This window comes from Sylvia atricapilla, chromosome 1 (genome assembly GCF_009819655.1).
Source record: "Sylvia atricapilla isolate bSylAtr1 chromosome 1, bSylAtr1.pri, whole genome shotgun sequence".
NCBI classification, from domain to species: domain Eukaryota; kingdom Metazoa; phylum Chordata; class Aves; order Passeriformes; family Sylviidae; genus Sylvia; species Sylvia atricapilla.
The window spans coordinates 848,835-864,903 of NC_089140.1; the positions used below are offsets into that span (position 1 = coordinate 848,835).

At 69.1% G+C, this 16,069-nt stretch overlaps 3 protein-coding genes across 4 annotated transcripts; 2 read left to right on the forward strand and 1 right to left on the reverse strand.

Annotated features, from left to right (window-relative positions):
• Positions 1-141: 141 nt before the first annotated feature.
• Positions 142-3,188, forward strand: LOC136357725 (tigger transposable element-derived protein 3-like). 2 transcript variants are annotated; one of them, XM_066313262.1, is made up of 3 exons: positions 142-382; positions 649-771; positions 922-3,188. In XM_066313262.1, the coding sequence occupies exons 1-3, from the start codon at positions 349-351 to the stop codon at positions 2,721-2,723; spliced, it is 1,959 nt and encodes a 652-aa protein (XP_066169359.1). In that variant the 5' UTR covers positions 142-348; the 3' UTR covers positions 2,724-3,188. The 2 variants fall into 2 exon arrangements, with proteins under 2 accessions (XP_066169359.1, XP_066169349.1); XM_066313252.1 differs by lacking the exon at positions 142-382 and having other exon boundaries at positions 448-771.
• A 1,833-nt stretch (positions 3,189-5,021) lies between these two features.
• On the forward strand, positions 5,022-10,443 carry LOC136357752 (uncharacterized). The gene is made up of 4 exons (XM_066313299.1): positions 5,022-5,133; positions 6,725-7,123; positions 8,150-8,347; positions 9,064-10,443. Exons 2-4 carry the CDS (start codon positions 6,736-6,738, stop codon positions 10,089-10,091), a joined length of 1,614 nt encoding a protein of 537 aa, XP_066169396.1. The 5' UTR covers positions 5,022-5,133; positions 6,725-6,735; the 3' UTR covers positions 10,092-10,443.
• Positions 10,444-11,721: 1,278 nt separating this feature from the next.
• LOC136357743 (zinc finger protein 282-like) lies at positions 11,722-15,973 on the reverse strand. The gene is made up of 7 exons (XM_066313286.1): positions 15,896-15,973; positions 14,646-15,047; positions 14,424-14,550; positions 13,891-14,004; positions 13,193-13,303; positions 12,957-13,079; positions 11,722-12,845 (listed from the first exon to the last, which is right to left on the reverse strand). Exons 1-7 carry the CDS (start codon positions 15,917-15,919, stop codon positions 12,118-12,120), a joined length of 1,629 nt encoding a protein of 542 aa, XP_066169383.1. The 5' UTR covers positions 15,920-15,973; the 3' UTR covers positions 11,722-12,117.
• Positions 15,974-16,069: the final 96 nt, after the last annotated feature.

Consider the following 16,069-nt stretch of genomic DNA (forward strand, 5'->3'; position numbering starts at 1 on the left):
TCGGGGGGCGGAGCGCCGAGGGGGCGGGGCCCGGCGTCGCGCGCGCTCCCGCCGCCGGTCGCGGGGCCGCGCGAGGCGGCGGCGGCACCGGCACCGGGCGGGAGCGAGCGGGCGGGAGGCGACGGGGACGGGTCCGGCAACGCCACCGCGGCCCACCGCGGCTCGGCGGCCCCGCCACCGGCCCCACGGGCACCGCCGACGCCGCGGCCCGCCTCCCGGCCGCGCGCCGTCATCCCGGTGCGGCATCACTCGGTCGCCGCCATCCCTCGCGCTGCTGAGGCCTCGGCGGGAGCAGCAGCGGGAGCAGCTGCCGCCGCGTTTCCCGAGGACCGGGACGGTGCCGGTGCCATGAAGGAGGACCGCCAGCATCCCGTCGATCTGGGTGAGGCACCGGGGCCATCCCGGCACCGCTCCGGGCACTGCCGGTCGTGGCCTGGCCGTGAGCGAGACCGGCACTCACCGGGCTGGTGTCGGGAGCGGGAGGTCACGGGGTGGCTCTGGGGTCACCACGGGACCACACCGGCTGCCTGTACCCATCCCCACGGGCAGGCAGCACCGGCCCGTTGTCACCGATGTCATCACCGGTGGCATCTCCATTGGCATCGCCAGTGGCATCAGCGGCTGTCCCTGCTCTTGTCTCTGTGACAGGTTACGCCATCACCAAACCTGACATCCTGGCCGAGGTGGAGCGAGGGGACGACGGGGTGGTGGCGGCAGCGGGGCGTTACGGGGAGCACCAGAGCCCCCGGCCACCCGCCGGGCCCTCCCAGGGTGAGCGGGACACGGGGACGGGCGGGATGGTGGCCAGGTGGGACCGGGAACGGCAGTCGGGCACCGGGGCGGATCCTGCCGAGCCGGGGACTTGGTCCCGCGGGATTCCCGGTGAGGCGGCCGCACCTCAACGCGCTGCTGTGTCCACAGGGGACTGGCAGGGGAAGGAGGTGAAGAGCGAGGACGCGGTGTCCCCACCGCCGCGCTCCCCCCCAGCCCGCCACACCGGCCCCGCCGACTTCCTCGCCCCGCTGCCGGAACGGGGCTGCAGCTACTGCGGCATCCTCGAGCCAGAGCCGAATCCCGGAGCCGGTACCGGGGCGTTCATCGCCGCACCTCCCGCCTTCGAGAGCCGCCGCTGCCGGCCCGGGGAGCCGCCGCTGGATTGTGCCGAGTGCGGCCGAGGCGCCGGGCAGAAGCCGGACCTGGTGCGGCACCGGCTGGGGCGCGGCACGGAGCTCGGCCCCGCCTGCGGCCGCTGTGCCAGAGGCCTCGCCGAGCCGATGGGGCTGGGGACCACGGGCAGCCCCCACCGCCCGGGCCCCTGCAGCGGGCGCTCCCCGGGCGCGGCCGAGGGAACGACGGCAGCGCCGCGGAAAGAGCGGAAGGAGCTGTCGCTGACCGAGAAGGTGCGCGTGCTGGAGATGCTGGAGGGCCCCAAGGTGTCACAGAGCGAGCTGGCCAAGCGCTTCGGCGTGTCGCAGCCCCAGATCTGCCGCATCATCAAGAACAAGGAGCGCATCCTGAGCGAGTGGCACCGCAACGGCGACCCCGAGCGCAAGCGCAAGCGGGACGGGAAGGACGCGGCGCTGGAGGCCGCGCTGCTGCGCTGGGTGGAGGGTGCCCACGCTGCTGACCTGCCCGTGGGCCGCCCGCTGCTGCAGCTCAGGGCCAGGCACCCGGCCCGGCCCGAGCCCGAGCCCAGCGGCGGCTGGCTGGCTCGCCTGGGCGCTCGCCACGGCCTCGCCAGCAAGAAGCCTCCGGCGGAGAAAGGGGACGCGGAGCAGCCCACGGCGGAGCACTGGGCCGGCGTGGTGCTGCCCAGGCTCCTCCGCAGCTACGCGCCCGCCGAGATCTTCGCCTGCGGGGAGACCGCGGTGCCGCTCCCGGCCGGCGGCCCCGGCGAGCGGCTGACGCTGCTGCTGTGCGCCAACGCCAGCGGCTCGGAGAAGGTGCCGCTGCGGGCGGTGGGGGACAGCCCCCGGCCGCGCTGCCTGCGAGGCGTCAACCTGGAGCAGATGCCGTGGAGCTACCGCGCCGGCAGCCTGGCCGGCCTGACCGCCCCGCTCTTCGCCGAGTGGCTGCGGGAGTTCAACGAGGCGATGCGGCGGCGGGGCAAGAGCGTCCTGCTGCTGCTGGCCAAGCACGAGGCGCACCCCTACCTCCAGCTGTCCAACGTCAGGATGGTCTTCGTCCCTCTGGCCGCCGCCCTGGCCCAGCCGCTGGACCGCGGCATCGCCGGCGACCTCAAGGGCCACTACCGGCGGCGGCTGCTGCGGTGGCTGCCGGCGGAGCGCGGCGCAGGGCAGCCCAGCCTGCTGGATGTGCTGCACATGTTGGCGCAAGCCTGGGGCGATGTCCACCCGGGCCTCATCGCCGGCTGCTTCCGCGCCGCCGGCTTCGCCCCCGACGCCAGCGCCGAGGCCGTGTCCCTCACCTCGGCGCCCGGCCCGCACAGCCGGGAGCAGCTGGGGCACGACGGGGACGCGGCCGAGGCGGACGGGGACGAGGGGATGGCGGAGGGCGAGGACGCGGGCGAGCTGGCGGCCGTGCCGCCCTGCCCCTCGGAGCGGGAGGTGTGGAGGAGCCTGGCCACGCTGCGGCGGTACCTGGAGTGCCAGGCCACCTCGCCGGATCTCTTCCAGGCTTTCTACGAGCTGGAGGACGCCGTGCACATGGTGTCAGCCGGCGCGGGGAGAGCCTTCCTCGGGGACACCCCGGCCAAGCAGTGACCCCGGCTGCGTGTGCCAGGACCCGCTCGTGCCCGGGAGAGGGGCTGGTGCTCACTGGGGCTGTCACCAGCTCGTCCTGGCCGCTTTTCACTGCAGTTGTACCGTGGGGTTTGCCGTGTATGGCCCCATGGGACCACCATGCGTGGGGGCTGTGGAGCCACCGCGCTCTGGGTGTCACCCGTGGGGCAGGGGCAGTGCTGGGGACACGACCCTGCTGCCAGAACCTTCTCCCAGAGGGTGGCTGCTGCAGCCGGCAGGTAACAATGTGGAGGTGCTGCCAGTGGGGGTTTGCCCGCAGTGGGGTGGTTGTGAGTGCCGTGGGGGGATCTGGGTGGTGCTGGGGTGTCCCCATGCTGGGGACAGCAGCTCCTTCCGTGGGGGACTCGGGTGCCACCAGCTGCTGTCACCACATGGTGCCCAGAGGATTGTTACAAGCATTAAATGTTGGAATTCAGCAAAGTGAAACACGGGTAGTTTTATTCGTCTGTCACATCTGCTGTGAGTGGGGCAGAGCTCCCCGAGGTCACCAGAAGCAGTGGGGCCACCCCAAACCCCCCTTTCCATTCCTGGGGACACCACGGCCCCACAGCGTCCCCAAGATGTGACATTCCCACCTGTGGGAATACCAGCACCATGGCAGCACCTGTGGGCAGTGAGGACCTGGCTGAGCCCCCTGTCCTGGCTGTGCCAGCCTTGGTGGCACTGACGGGCACCCTGGGGTCCCCTGCACAGCCCCCTGTGTACACTGTGCCCCACACCGGTGTCCCTGAGGTGGGGTGGGATACAGGGGTCACCCTCTGGTTGTCTGTAGAGAGTCAGAGGCAGCTGGAGGTCACCAGGCAGGGACACAGGTGTCCCCACAGGCCCAGAGGGGACAGGGATGGAGGGCACAGGGGGATCCCCACAGGGATTCATGGTCACGGGTGGGCATTAAGCACCCGGGCAGGTACAGGGGGCAGCAGGCGGGACCCCCACAGCAATGCACAACCACGGCTGGGAAAGTGGGGGGATGCAGGGGCTCCATCACTGGGGGGGGTCCACGGGGACACACCCCCCGTGGGATTCACCTTCACGGAGGTGCAGGGATGGGGGACATGGCGGGATCCCCCCGGGGACACCCGCGGCATCCTCAGGAGTGGGACACAGGGATGTGTCACCCCGGGGAGACCCCCACGGGGATACAGCCGCAGTAGGTACCCGCTGTCCCCTCGGGGTGGAATGCAGGGATGTCCCCTCCCGCAGGGATGTCCCTTCCCGCTGCGCCGTCCCCTCCCGTCGGACTGTCCTGTCCCCTCCCGGTCTCCTGTCCCCTCCCTGTGCCCTGTCCCCTCCCGGTCCCCTGTCCCCTCCCGCGGGGCTGTTCCCGGTCACCTGTCCCCTCCCTGTGCCCTGTCGCCTCCCGCTGCGCTGTCCTTTCCCGTCGGGCTGTCCTGTCCCCTCCCGCAGGGATTTGCTGTCCCCTCCCGGTGCGCTGTCCCCTCTCTGTGCCCTGTCCCCTCCCGGTGTCCTGTCCCCTCCCTGTCCCCCGTCCCCTCCCGGTGTCCCCTCCCGCGGGGCCGTTCCCGGTCTCCTGTCTCCTCCCTGTCCCCTGTCCCCTCCCTGTGTCCCCTCCCTGTCCGCTATCCCCTCCCTGTCCCCCGTCCCCTCTCGGTGTGCTGTCCCCTCCCTGTCCCCTCCCGCGGGACCATTCCTGGTCCCCTGTCCCCTGTCCCCTCCCGGTGTCCCCTCCCTGTCCCCTCCCGCGGGACCGTCCCCTGTCCGTGTCCCCTCCCGCGGGGCCGTCCCCTGTCCGAGTCCCCTGTCCCCTGTCCCTGTCCCTGTCCCTGTCCCTGTCCCCTCCCTGTCCCTGTCCCTGTCCCTGTCCCCTCCCTGTCCCTGTCCCTGCCCGTCCCGCGGGGCCGTTCCCGGTCCCCTGTGTCCCCGTCCCTGTCCCTGTCCCCTCCCTGTCCCTGCCCGTCCCGCGGGGCCGTTCCCTGTCCCTGTCCCCTCCCTGTCCCTGCCCGTCCCGCGGGGCCGTTCCCGGTCCCCTGTGTCCCCTCCCTGTCCCTGTCCCTGCCCGTCCCGCGGGGCCGTCCCCTGTCCCCTCCCGGTGTCCCTGTCCGTGTCCCTGTCCCTGTCCCGTCCCGCGGGGCCGTTCCCTGTCCCTGTCCGTGTCCCTGTCCCCTGTCCCTGTCCCTGCCCGTCCCGCGGGGCCGTTCCCGGCGGCGGTGTCCCCGTTACGCGGCGGTACCGCCAGGGGGAGCCCGCGGGCGGTGTCGCGCAGGGCCCGCGCCGGCGCTCGGAGGAAATGAAGGCGAGTTCCGCCGAGGCGGGAGCCATTACCCGCCGCCGGAGCTGAGCCCCGCCGCCGCCGCCGCCGCCGGGGCCCCGCTCCGCGCCGCCCGCGCCCCGCCCGCCCGTCCCGGCGCAGGTAAGCGCTGCCCGGGCCCGGAGGGGAACCGGCGGGGCGCGGGGAGCCGCGGGGCCGCGGCCGGTGCTGCCCCGCGCAGCCGCCCGCGGCGGGATCCCCAATGGGGGTGGGTTCCGCGGGGCAGGCCCCGGCCCGGCCGCTTTGTCCCCGGGCAGAGCGGCGCCGACAAAGCCGAGGGACGGCAGCGCGCAGCTCCCGCAGCGAGCGCCCCGGGGCCGCGGCCGTGGGCGCTGCCGGGGGGCCCCGGGCACGGGGAGGGGGCTCGGGCCGTGCCAGGCCGGTCAGGGCCACCTCGGGGCTGCGCCGCGCCGGTGCCGTGCTCCCGGGGTTTGGTGGGGGTTCGGAGTGTGATGGGAGCTTGGGGTGGGCGCCGCGGTCTTCGCTCTGCTGCCGTGGTCCTCGTGGGAGCTTGAGGTGTCACACCTGGTCCAGGTGTGCACCGTGGCCGAGGGTTTCATCGCGGCCTCGGAGCGCTTGCCGTGGTCAAGGTTTTTGACGTGGTCCCAAGTTGTTCATGAGGAGTTTGGGGTGCTCAGCGTGGCCATGGTGTTTACCATGGCCGAGGTCTTTGCCATGGGCCCAGGGTGCTCACTGGGAGCTCCAGGTGTGGCCGAGGTCTCTGCTGTGTCCGCGAGGTCCTCGCTGGGAGCTTGGGCTGTTCACTGTAGTCAAGGTCTTTGCTGTAGCACCAAAGTCCTCACTGGGCTTTTCAAGTCTTCACCAAGGCCACTTGCCATGGCCTTAGTCATTGCCCTGGTGCCAAGGTGTTTATTGCAAGCTCGAGCTGCTCACCATGGCCAAAGCCTTCTATGATGTCTTTGCCGTGGCCTTGGGGCTCTCACTGTGGCCATGGGTTTCACCATGACCCCAAGGTGCTCAGCGAGAGCTTCAGGTGCTCACTGGGCTCTTGCTGTTCTCACCATGGCCAAGAGCCTTGCCAAGGTCTGCACCATGGCCTTGAGGTGCTTTGCCATGACCAAGGCCCCTTGACCTGTCCTTCAGGTCATGGTCAGCGCTGCGGCGCCGAGGTCCTGGCTGGCAACCTGAAGCGCTCACCATGCCCAAGACTTTCCCCACCACGGCTGGCATTTTGCCGTGGCTTTGAGGCTCCCCCATCACCCTCAGCCTGACCCTGAGGTGCTCCTCAGCACCTCGTGGCCCTACAGCAGGTGCGGCACCCGAGGCGCTGCCCACCACCACCCCTCACCGTGGTCCCGACGCGCCGCACGGCCGCGTCCTGCCCGCGGCCCCCGTGGCGGCTGCCTGGGGGGCTCCCGGGTGCCTCTGGCCGGAGAGAACCGGGGGGCCCTGGCCGTCCACCAGCCACCGCTGCCCTTTCCTTTTCTCCCCTCCCAGGTGCCCTCGAGCCGGGCGAGGCGATGCGGTGCGCCCGTGCCGCGTGCTGTGCCGAAGCGGCTCTTTAGATCCTCCCCGGCCCAAGCCTCCCCTGCCATGGATGCCTCCGGGGCTCTTGCTTCGGCTCCCTCCTCCGCGGCTCCCTCGGGCTCCCGCAGCCCCATGTTGCCCCCAGGAGCTGACAGAGAGGAGTGGGGACCGAGGTTCAATTGTGCCCCTTCCACCTCTGCCGCAGCCTCGCAGGCGATGCCAGCGTCTGGCCGGAAGAGGAAGGCCAACTTCTCCAATGACGAGACCGAGACGCTGGTCTGGAATGTGGTCCGGCATTTCAGCGCCCTGTACGGGTCCGAGGCCCTGCGGGCTCACCCCGTGCGGCGGAAGCAGCTCTGGACCCAAATCCAAAGCCGCGTCAACTTCCTGGGCTACACCGAGCGCTCCATCGACGACCTCAAGCACAAGTGGCGCGACCTGCGGCTGGACGTCAAGAAGAAAATCACCTCCAAGAAGCACCTGCCCATGAACCGAGCCGGGGGGCCGCTCCACAAGCCGCGCCTCACGCCCCTGGAGAAGATGGTGGCATCCACCTTCCTGCAGGCCAGCCACGACTCGGAGCCCGAGATCATCCTGGACCCAGGTCAGTGGTGGCGGTTCTGCGGGCTGGCGGCGCTCCCTGAGGGATGTCTGGCCACTCTGGCTGTTGTGGGTTGTGGAAAGAGACTCTGGGGTTTGTGTTGGGATTGCAGTGTCCACCAGAGTCATGGTCCTGTTGTACCCAAGTGCCAGCCACCGGGGGTACGGAACTGTGTGTGCTGGGATTAGAAATCCCCTGTGGAAATCACCTGGGATCAGTGAGTTGTAGAAATCCCAGAGTGGTTTGAGTTGGAAGGGATCTTAAAGCTCATCCCACTCCACCCTGTGCCATGGGCAGGGACACCTTCCACTATCCCAGGTTGCTCCAAGCCCCATCCAGCCTGGCCTTGGACATTTCCAGGGGCAGCCACAGCTTCTCTGGGAAAACTGTGCCAGATCAACAGGATTGGTAGAAGCACCTCAAGCTTTGCAGGAGTAGGTCTTTTTTGTTCTTCTTTTCTTTAATGGGATGTTGTTTGATCCTAAAGTGGCCTCTCTGGTTTCACTGGGGGCATCATAGGCTCAGTCCATGTGGGCCAGCCTCGGCTGTCTCTGATCCAGATGCCAGTTGTGTGCCAAGCACAAGGCTCTAGGCTGAAGGAAGAAATCCTGTGTAATGACATGAAGCTGTGCCAGCAGAGGGTCAGGCTGGAAATCGGGGAAAGGTTCTTCCCCCAGAGGGTGCTGGGCACTGCTCAGGCTCCCCAGGGAATGGGCACAGCCCTGAGGCTGCCAGGAGCATTTGGACACCACTCCCAGGGACGCAGAGGGTAGGATTGTTGGGGTGTCCGTGCAGGGCCAGGAGCTGGATCCTTGTGGGTCCCTCCCAGCTCAGGTTATTCCCCAACCCCATTGTTCCTGGCACTAAGGGGTGTCAGCCCCCTGGAGGTTCAGGATGGTGCTGGGAGCACCAGGATGGAACTAACACCAGGGCAGGCGAGGCTGAGTGATGGCACGGGACGTCCTCACTGGAGCACCTGTACCTTGGGGCCACCACATCAGCTGAGGCCGCCTCCTCTGTGTCCCGCAGATCTGTTCTTCCCCGGCGCCTCCAAGCAGCCCTTCATGCACCTGCAGCCCGGCGTGAGCCACCCCAGCATCTACATCGACACCAACGGGCAGCCCTCGGCCCTGCCCGACGTGGAGGGCTCGGCCGTGCCGCGCCTGCCGGGACAGAGCCCCGACCCCGCCGGCGACTACGGCCGGGGAGAGGGGCAGGGCGGCTCCGGTACGGGACCGGCACGGGCGGGGGGCACGGGGCGGGGAGGGGAAGTGTAGGGTCTGCGTGGAGACTGGCTGGGAACAGCGTCTGCGTGGAGAGCTGCTGGGTCTGAATGGAGATCCGCTGGGAGTGGGGTTTGGATGGAGATCCACTGGGAGCGGAGTTTGGATGGAGATCCGCTGGGAGTGGGGTTTGGATGGAGATCCGCTAGGAGCAGGGTTTGGATGGAGATCCACTGGGAGTGGGGTCTGAATGGAGATCCGCTGGGAGCGGGGTTTGGATGGAGATCTGCTGGGAGCAGGGTTTGGATGGAGATCCACTGGGAAGTGTGGGATCTGGATGGAAATCCTCTGGCAGCAGGGTTAGGTTGAAGATCCAGTGGCAGTAGGGTTCTGGATGGAGATGCGCTGGGAAGTGTGGGATCTGGAGGGAAATCCTCTGGCAGCAGGGTTAGGTTGAAGATCCAGTGGCAGTAGGGTTCTGGATGGAGATGCGCTGGGAAGTGTGGGATCTGGATGGAAATCCTCTGGCGGCAGGGTTAGGTTGAAGATCCAGTGACAGTAGGATGGAGGTCCACTGGGAGTGGAGTCAGGATGGAGATCCTCTGACTCAGGATGGAGATCCGCAGGGTCAGGATGGAGACCCGCTGGGATCCACGTGCCGGGGAGGGCCTGGGGCCAGGGCAGTGCTGTGGCTCACCGTGGCTTTCTCTTCTCTCCCAGCCGAGTCGGGACCGGAGCTGCGCACTCCAGACGCCTCGGCCATCTCCCCGTCCCTGCGGAACGAGTCCCTGGTCTCCTACGCCTCCATGTCAGAGGAGGAGGAACGGGAAGGCCGGGAGGTGGAGCGGGGCCACGGTGGGGCAGCGGGGATGCAGCCGGGGCCCGAGGCGCCCATGTCAGCGGAGGAGGACACGAAGCTGTCCCGCCAGGCCATGCTGATCCGCCGGTGCAGCTCCCAGGGCTCCGTCACCTCCCTGCCCGAGGACTCCCTGAACCCCGCGGACGCTCACTCGGACTGGGGGCACGAGGGGGTGTCCGACCTGCCCGCCCTGGGCCGCGGGCTCGACTCGGCGCACCCCGAGGAGCAGGCGGGGGGCCCGGGCCCGGAGGTGGGCGCCTTGCCCAGGGTACTGATGGGGCCCTCGTGGGAGAAGGCTCCGGCGGAGGAGGAGCCGCCGGCCCGCTCCCCGCTGCACGGCGCCCTGACCGAGGAATCGCTGCCCTCCTCCGCCTCCCCGCCGGGAGACGCCCCGGCCGCCGGCCCCGGCCGCGGGCTGGGCTGCTCCCGCCTGCGCGAGGACCGCCGCGACAGCTGGAGGACTAGCATCCATCACCTGCTCGACCTGGAGGAGCAGTGGGACCAGCTGTACCACCAGGAGCTGGCCATGTGGCAGGAGGAACGGGCCACCCAACGCGAGGAGCGGGCCCGCGACCGGGAGCTGCAGTTCCGCCTGCTCGGCGTCCTCACGGACATCCGCGACGAGCTGCGCTACCTGCGCCAGGAGCGCGCCGGCGCCCGCCAGAGCCCGGCGCCGCCGCCCCCCGAACCCCGCCGAGACCCCAGCCCGCTCCTCGAGCAGCCCAAAGCCGAGCCCGGCTTCCCCGAGCCGCCGGCCGGGAGCGCCGCCTGGGCAGACGCCGCCGTGCCCGGCCGGAGCCCCTTCGGGAACCGCGGCCGGGGTCGACGCCGCGGGCGGCCGCGGGGCTCCGCTTCCCGACACAGACGCCTCTTCCTCACCAACAGCTAGGGACGGGCGGGAGCCGCTCCGCCACGGACACGGAGTGCCCGCGGCCGCCCCCGGCCAGGGGACGGTGTGCGGTGAACGCGGGCGGCACCCGGACGGACGGATCCCCGCGGGAAGGGACAGAGGACGCGGGCGGCCGGCGCTGCCCCGGCTCGGAGCGCCCGCGGGTCCCCACGCGTGTGAGGCGAGGGGACGCCGCGGGGGACACGTGTGACAGCGCTAGGCCAGTAGGATTTACTACCTGTCGGGGGGTGGGAGTTAGAAACACTTAGTCGCTGACGTGCGAACATTTTATGCAAATCATTTAATGACCTAATTTGCATATAACCGTAAAACTTCTGTTTAAAAAAAAAAAAAAAAAAAAGCCTCCAAAAAAAAAAAAAAAGCCCAGAAATTATGGTTTTGTGTGTGATCTCTGTGTGAGGGGGTCGTTTGACCCATGGCTCTGCAGCCCTGAACGGGGACAAGGCTGTGGGACAAAGGAGCTTCACCCCGTTCCTTTGGGGCAGCCCAGCACCCTGGGCTCAGGGCTGGGGAACAGGAGCTGTGTTCCCAAACCTGGACCAGCAGCTCTGTGGATCTGGAGAGGGGTGAGGACATGCACATCTTGGGGAGAACGTGGAGGGTCTCCTGCCCAGGAGTGTTTTGGGTCCCCAGGCAGCATTTGGGGTCTCCAGGCAGTTCGCAGTGTCCCCAGGAATGTGCAGGGCCCAGGCTGCCTGAAGGGTTCCAGGAGTGTGTAGTGTCCCCAGGGAATGTCCAAGGTCCCTGGCAGTGTCCAGTGTCCCCAGGGAGTGTGGAGGGTCCCTGGCATCATTCAAGGCCCCTTGGGCAGCCTGCAGTTTCCCCAGGGAGTGTCCAAGGTCCCCAGCAGCATTTGGGGTTCCCAGGCGAGGTGCAGTGTCCCCAGCAGTGTGTAGGGTCCCTGGCAACATGCAAGGCCCCTGGACAATGTGTAGGGTCCTCAGGGAATGTCTGAGGTCCCCATGGCAGGTGTAGTGTCCCCACAGCATGTGCAGTGTCCCCAGGGCACCCCAGCCCTGCACCCCCTGTCTCCTCCATCTCCAGCCCACCCTCTGTGCTGTGTCCCCAGTGCTGTCCCCTCTTCAGCCCCACAGCGTCCAGGGCCCCTGCACTGCCACATCCTGCTCGGTGGCAGCTCCTTCCCCCAGTGTGGGCTGGGACAGGAGGGTGCAGCCCCCCGGGAGGGGACGGTGGGGCAGCAGGAGCTGTGGCATTTGCAGGGTCACCCTGCTCTGGTCGTGGCCTCCCAGGAGGATGGTGACACGCAGCTTGGGCACCTCGGGGTGCCTGAGGAAGGGCCCTGGATTCATGTGGCTGCGGGGGAAAAAATTGTAGTGAAATAACTCCTGTCCCTAAATCAGGAGCAGGAGGGACCTGGGGATGGGCCAAGGACAGGGGACAGGAAGGGTGACAGGAGTGGGGGGTCTCCACACTGCCCCACCCGCACGAGGCCACTGCACCCGGTGACACAGGGACCTCCAGAGCCCCCCACACCCCCGGATCCACAACGCTGCCATTCCCACTACCCTGTGTCCCACTTGGGGACATTATCCCCCCCTTCCCATCCCGCGGCGCAGGACCCCGGGGACAGAGCACGGGGGAGCCGCGACAGGGGGTGCTGCAGGCTCTACGGCCCAGCACGACTTTTATTCCGTATCGCTTCTTCCATACAAAACTACACCCCAAGCACTGTACAGCGGGACGGCGCGGGGGGGAAAAGGGGCAGTAAAAATAAGCAGCGGGAGCGAGGGGACAGAGCGGCAGGCGGGGGGTGGCACAGGGGGGACACGGCGGGGGGCTGCCCCCCCACCCCGTGAGGCGACATTGTCCGCGGGTGGGAGCGCTGGGGGGTGAAGTGTCCGTCCGTGGCGGGGGACCCGGGGGCTCGTCCTCTCCCCCCGGGGCTCCCCGCGTGTTCCCCCCGCCCCGGCCGGGCACCTCGAGTTTGGTCGGAAGCTGCGTGGCCGGTGGCTGTCCCCATCCCGGGGGGTAGCAGTCCGCATCCCTAGTCCCCGGGAGGCAGGATCCCGGGCGGCGGCAGCGGCGGCGGCCCCGCCTCGGCTCCGTGGACCCGCTGGTGATCCTTGAGCGATTCCTTGTAGCGGAAGCTGCGGCCGCAGGCGGGGCACTGGTACGGGCGCTCCCCGGTGTGGATGCGCTGGTGCTTGAGCAGGTTCTGCTTGCGGATGAAGCTCTTGCCGCACTGGGCGCAGGCGAAGGGGCGCTCGCCGGTGTGCAGCCGCTGGTGGTTCTGCAGGTGTTCCTTGCGGCTGTAGCACTTGCCGCACTCGGAGCACTTGTAGGGCCGCTCGCCGCGGTGGATCATCTGGTGCCGCACCAGCCCCGAGTGGCAATTGAAGCTCTTGCCGCACTCGGCGCACGGGTAGGGCCGCTCGGCCGCGTGGCTGCGCTGGTGGATCCGCAGGCTTTTCTTGCCGCTGAAGCTCTTCCCGCACTCGGCGCAGCCGTGCGGCCGCTCCTCGGCGGGAGCCGGCGGTGCCGCGGGGACGGCCCCGCTATCGGCCCCCGGAGCCGCCTCGGCGCCCGGAGCTTTGCCCAGTCTGTGCTGCGCCGGCAGAGCCACCGCCGCCGGCACCGCCGCCTGTCCCTCGGGGGTCCCGAAGCCCGTGCCGGGGAAGAGCAGCTCCCCCGAGCTGCCCGGTAAACCCACCTCCTCGGGGGGCTCGGCGTGGGGACACCGCTCCTCCGTCTTCACCAGCAGCCCCTCGCTGGCTGCAGGGGACAGAGAGACCGGTCAGTCCTAGCGGGGACACACCGGGGGTGTCCCCAAGTCACAGCGGTGATGGGCGTGCTCCCCCCACCCCAGCCCCCGGGATCGCTCACCAGGACCAGGGCCCGGGGGCAGCATCTCCCTCTCGGGCAGCTCCCAGGGCTCCCGGACGCAGGGCTCTTCCTCCTGCTTGATCCACGACAAGAAGTCGTGCGCCGTGATCAGGGCGTCCGCGCCTGCAGGGGAGGGACAGGGACGGGGACAGGGACTCAGCCGCGCGGGCTCACACCCTGCACCGAGGCAGGGCAGGGAACGGCCCCGGGCGGGGCAGGCTCAGCCCCGGGCTCACCTGCACAGGGGTCTGGGGGCATCCCCCGCTCCTCCGGGAACTGCTGCTCCCCCACGAAGGCCACCTCCTGCTTGATCCGGGACAGGATGTCGGAGGTGGAGATCAGCGACTCTGTTCACAAGGAGACACTTGGCCGGGATGGAGCCACGCGGTGAGAGCCACGGCCACCACACCCCGTGGTGGGTGACCCCTGGACTCCGGCCTCGGGGGACATCCCCACCCCACAGCGGTTATGGACGTCCAGCACCCTCAGGGAGAGGTGGGGACAGGTGACTGTGGGACAGCCCTTGGTGATGGGTGACCCTGAGATGGCCCTTGGTGATGGGTGACCCTGAGACAGCCCTTGGGCACAGGCACAACCCCTGGGAACAGAGGACTGTGGCAGAGCCCACCGGGGACAAGTGACAACAGCACGGCTGATGGGGCTGGGTGACTGTGACACACAGCCCATGGGCTCTGACACAACGTGGTGACAGCAGGGGACACGTGGATCTCCCAGTGATGGATATCCAAGCTCTCCAGCACAACAGTCATGGATTTTCTGGGGTCACTCATGGCAGTTCCCAGTCACAGCTGGACAACTGGGCCCAGTGGGGATGGGACTGTTGGGGAAGGAGGAGGGGCACTCCTGGGGTGAGGAGGGTGGGGGAACATGAGGTGGGGGACAGTGGGGGACAGGTCTTCCCGTGGTGCCTCACCCGCGCAGGCATCCGGTGGCAGCTCCCTCTGCTCCAGCTCCCGCTGCTCAGGGACACAGGGTCCGTCCCCGCGCTCACTGCGGGGCTGTGCCTCACTCCTGGAGAGGGCCCCGTCTGCCAGGGACAACACTGATGTCACCCCATGCCTGTCACGCCCTCCCTGTCACCCAGGCTTCAGGGGACACTCTGGGGACACACCAGGCTGCCAGGACCTGCCGTCTGTCCTGGCAGAGAATGTGCCTGAATCCCACAGCACCTCCATGCTGAGGTCGTGTGGCCACTCAGGTCCTGGTTCTGGGGGACAAGGACCCTCTCCAGCCCCAGGGAAGCACTGTGGCAGCACTGGCATGGCACAGTGTGTCACCCTGTCCCCACACACCATGGAGTGCTGCCTCTGGAATGGGTGGTCCCAGGACACAGCGAGTGCCACCACTGACCGCTGGCAGGGGACCAGGGCACCCACGGTGGGGACCCACTGAGGAGACACAGCCATCGCTCCAACCTGCCAGGAGAGGGGCAAAAGGGACATTTACCCAGGGACAGCAAAGCCTCGTAGTTCTCCTTCACCAGGTTGTTGTACAGCTCTTTCTGCCACTCCTCCAGGTTCTTCCACTCCTCCGCTGAGAAGTAGACGGCGATGTCAACAAATGTCACTGGCACCTGTGGGGACAAGACCCCCCTTGGCTCAGTGGCACCCACTCCCCAGGGAAACCGAGGGTCCCCCCACTGTCCTGCAGCCCTCTGGGACACTCTACCTTGGGGACCTCACCCCGGGGGCCGGGGGGCAGCCGCAGCACCCAGAAATTCCTGTTCTTCAGGAGGTTCTCCACGTTCTCCAGGCGCCGCTGGAGCAGCCCGTACTCCTGGATGAGGGTGCCCAGCACGGCCCACTTGCTCTCCAGCTGGTTCCCAAATTCCATGGCCGTCTTCTCGCAGTCCAGGAGCTTCTTCTCGGCCGTGCCGGAGCGGCCCTCCAGGCTGAGCAGGCGGGTGGCCAGGAGGTCGATCTTCCTCTCCATGGCCTGCACCGTGGCCACCACGGTCCAGAGCGAGGCCTCGGCGGAATGCAGCTGCGCCTCCCGCACGTGCGCCCGCTCCGGCAGCAGCGGCGGCTGCAGCGGCATCAGGTGAGGGGCCTCCATGTTCCACTCCTGCACCTGGCCCACGGGGAGGGCACCAGTGGGAGGAGGCCCACGGTCACCCCCCTGGAGCCGCTGTTCCCCATTTCCAAGGGGTTTGGTCACCCGCAGCCCCAGAACGGCAGGGGAGCCGTGTGTGCGATGCCACCGGCCTGAGGGGACGGTGAGTGGCAGTCCAGGGTGGCCGTGGGGTCAGTGCCCATCCCTGTCCCCGTGGAACACCGGCCAGAACTAGGCGGGTCACCACGGTGACCCCCTCCCAACTTGTCACCCCCATCCCCAATCCCTTGGGAGCCATTCCTGGGTCTGCCTGGGCCGGAGCCCACTCGGGAGGAGGATGGGGCTGGGTGGGCAGGGAGCAGCCAGGGCAACCGTGGACCAGGAACACCTTGGGGACATAAAGGGACATGCCAGGACAGAAGCGCCTGGGGAATCCTTCGGCTGAAGCCTGCTTAGAGCATCCCGGGGCAGGCCGGGGCATCCCGGGGGCACGGGGATCTCCCGGGGCAGAGGTGCCCGGGGACACGCTGGGAACACACAGGCCATCCCGGGTCAGCGGGACATCCCGGGAGCACCGCGGCCACCGCGGCTCCCGTCCCTGGGGACATCCCGGGGCACCCCGGGCCGTCCCGAGGGCACGTGGACATCCCGGCTCAGCGGCGCCCGGCGCATCCCGGGGACGCACGGACATCCCGGGGCAGCGGCGCTCAGCCACATCCCGGGGCCACCGCGGCTCTGGTCCCCGGAGGCGGGTGTCCCCGCGGGCCGGGGGGTCCCGGCCGGGCCGGGCGGCGGCGGGAGCGGGGCGGCTCCGCCCGCGGCCGGTGTGGCCGGTGCCCGGTGCCGGTGCCCCGGGCCGCGCTTACCTGGGCGGGCGCCCACTCGGCCATGGCCCCGCGGAGCTGGGCCGGGCCCCGGCGGCCGCGGCCGGGGCTGGGGCTGGGGCTGGGGCTGGGGCCGGGCGGCGGCGGCGAGCGCGGAGCGGGGCCGGGCCGGAGCCGGGGCCGGGAGCGGGGCCGCTGTCGGTGCCTGCGCACGGG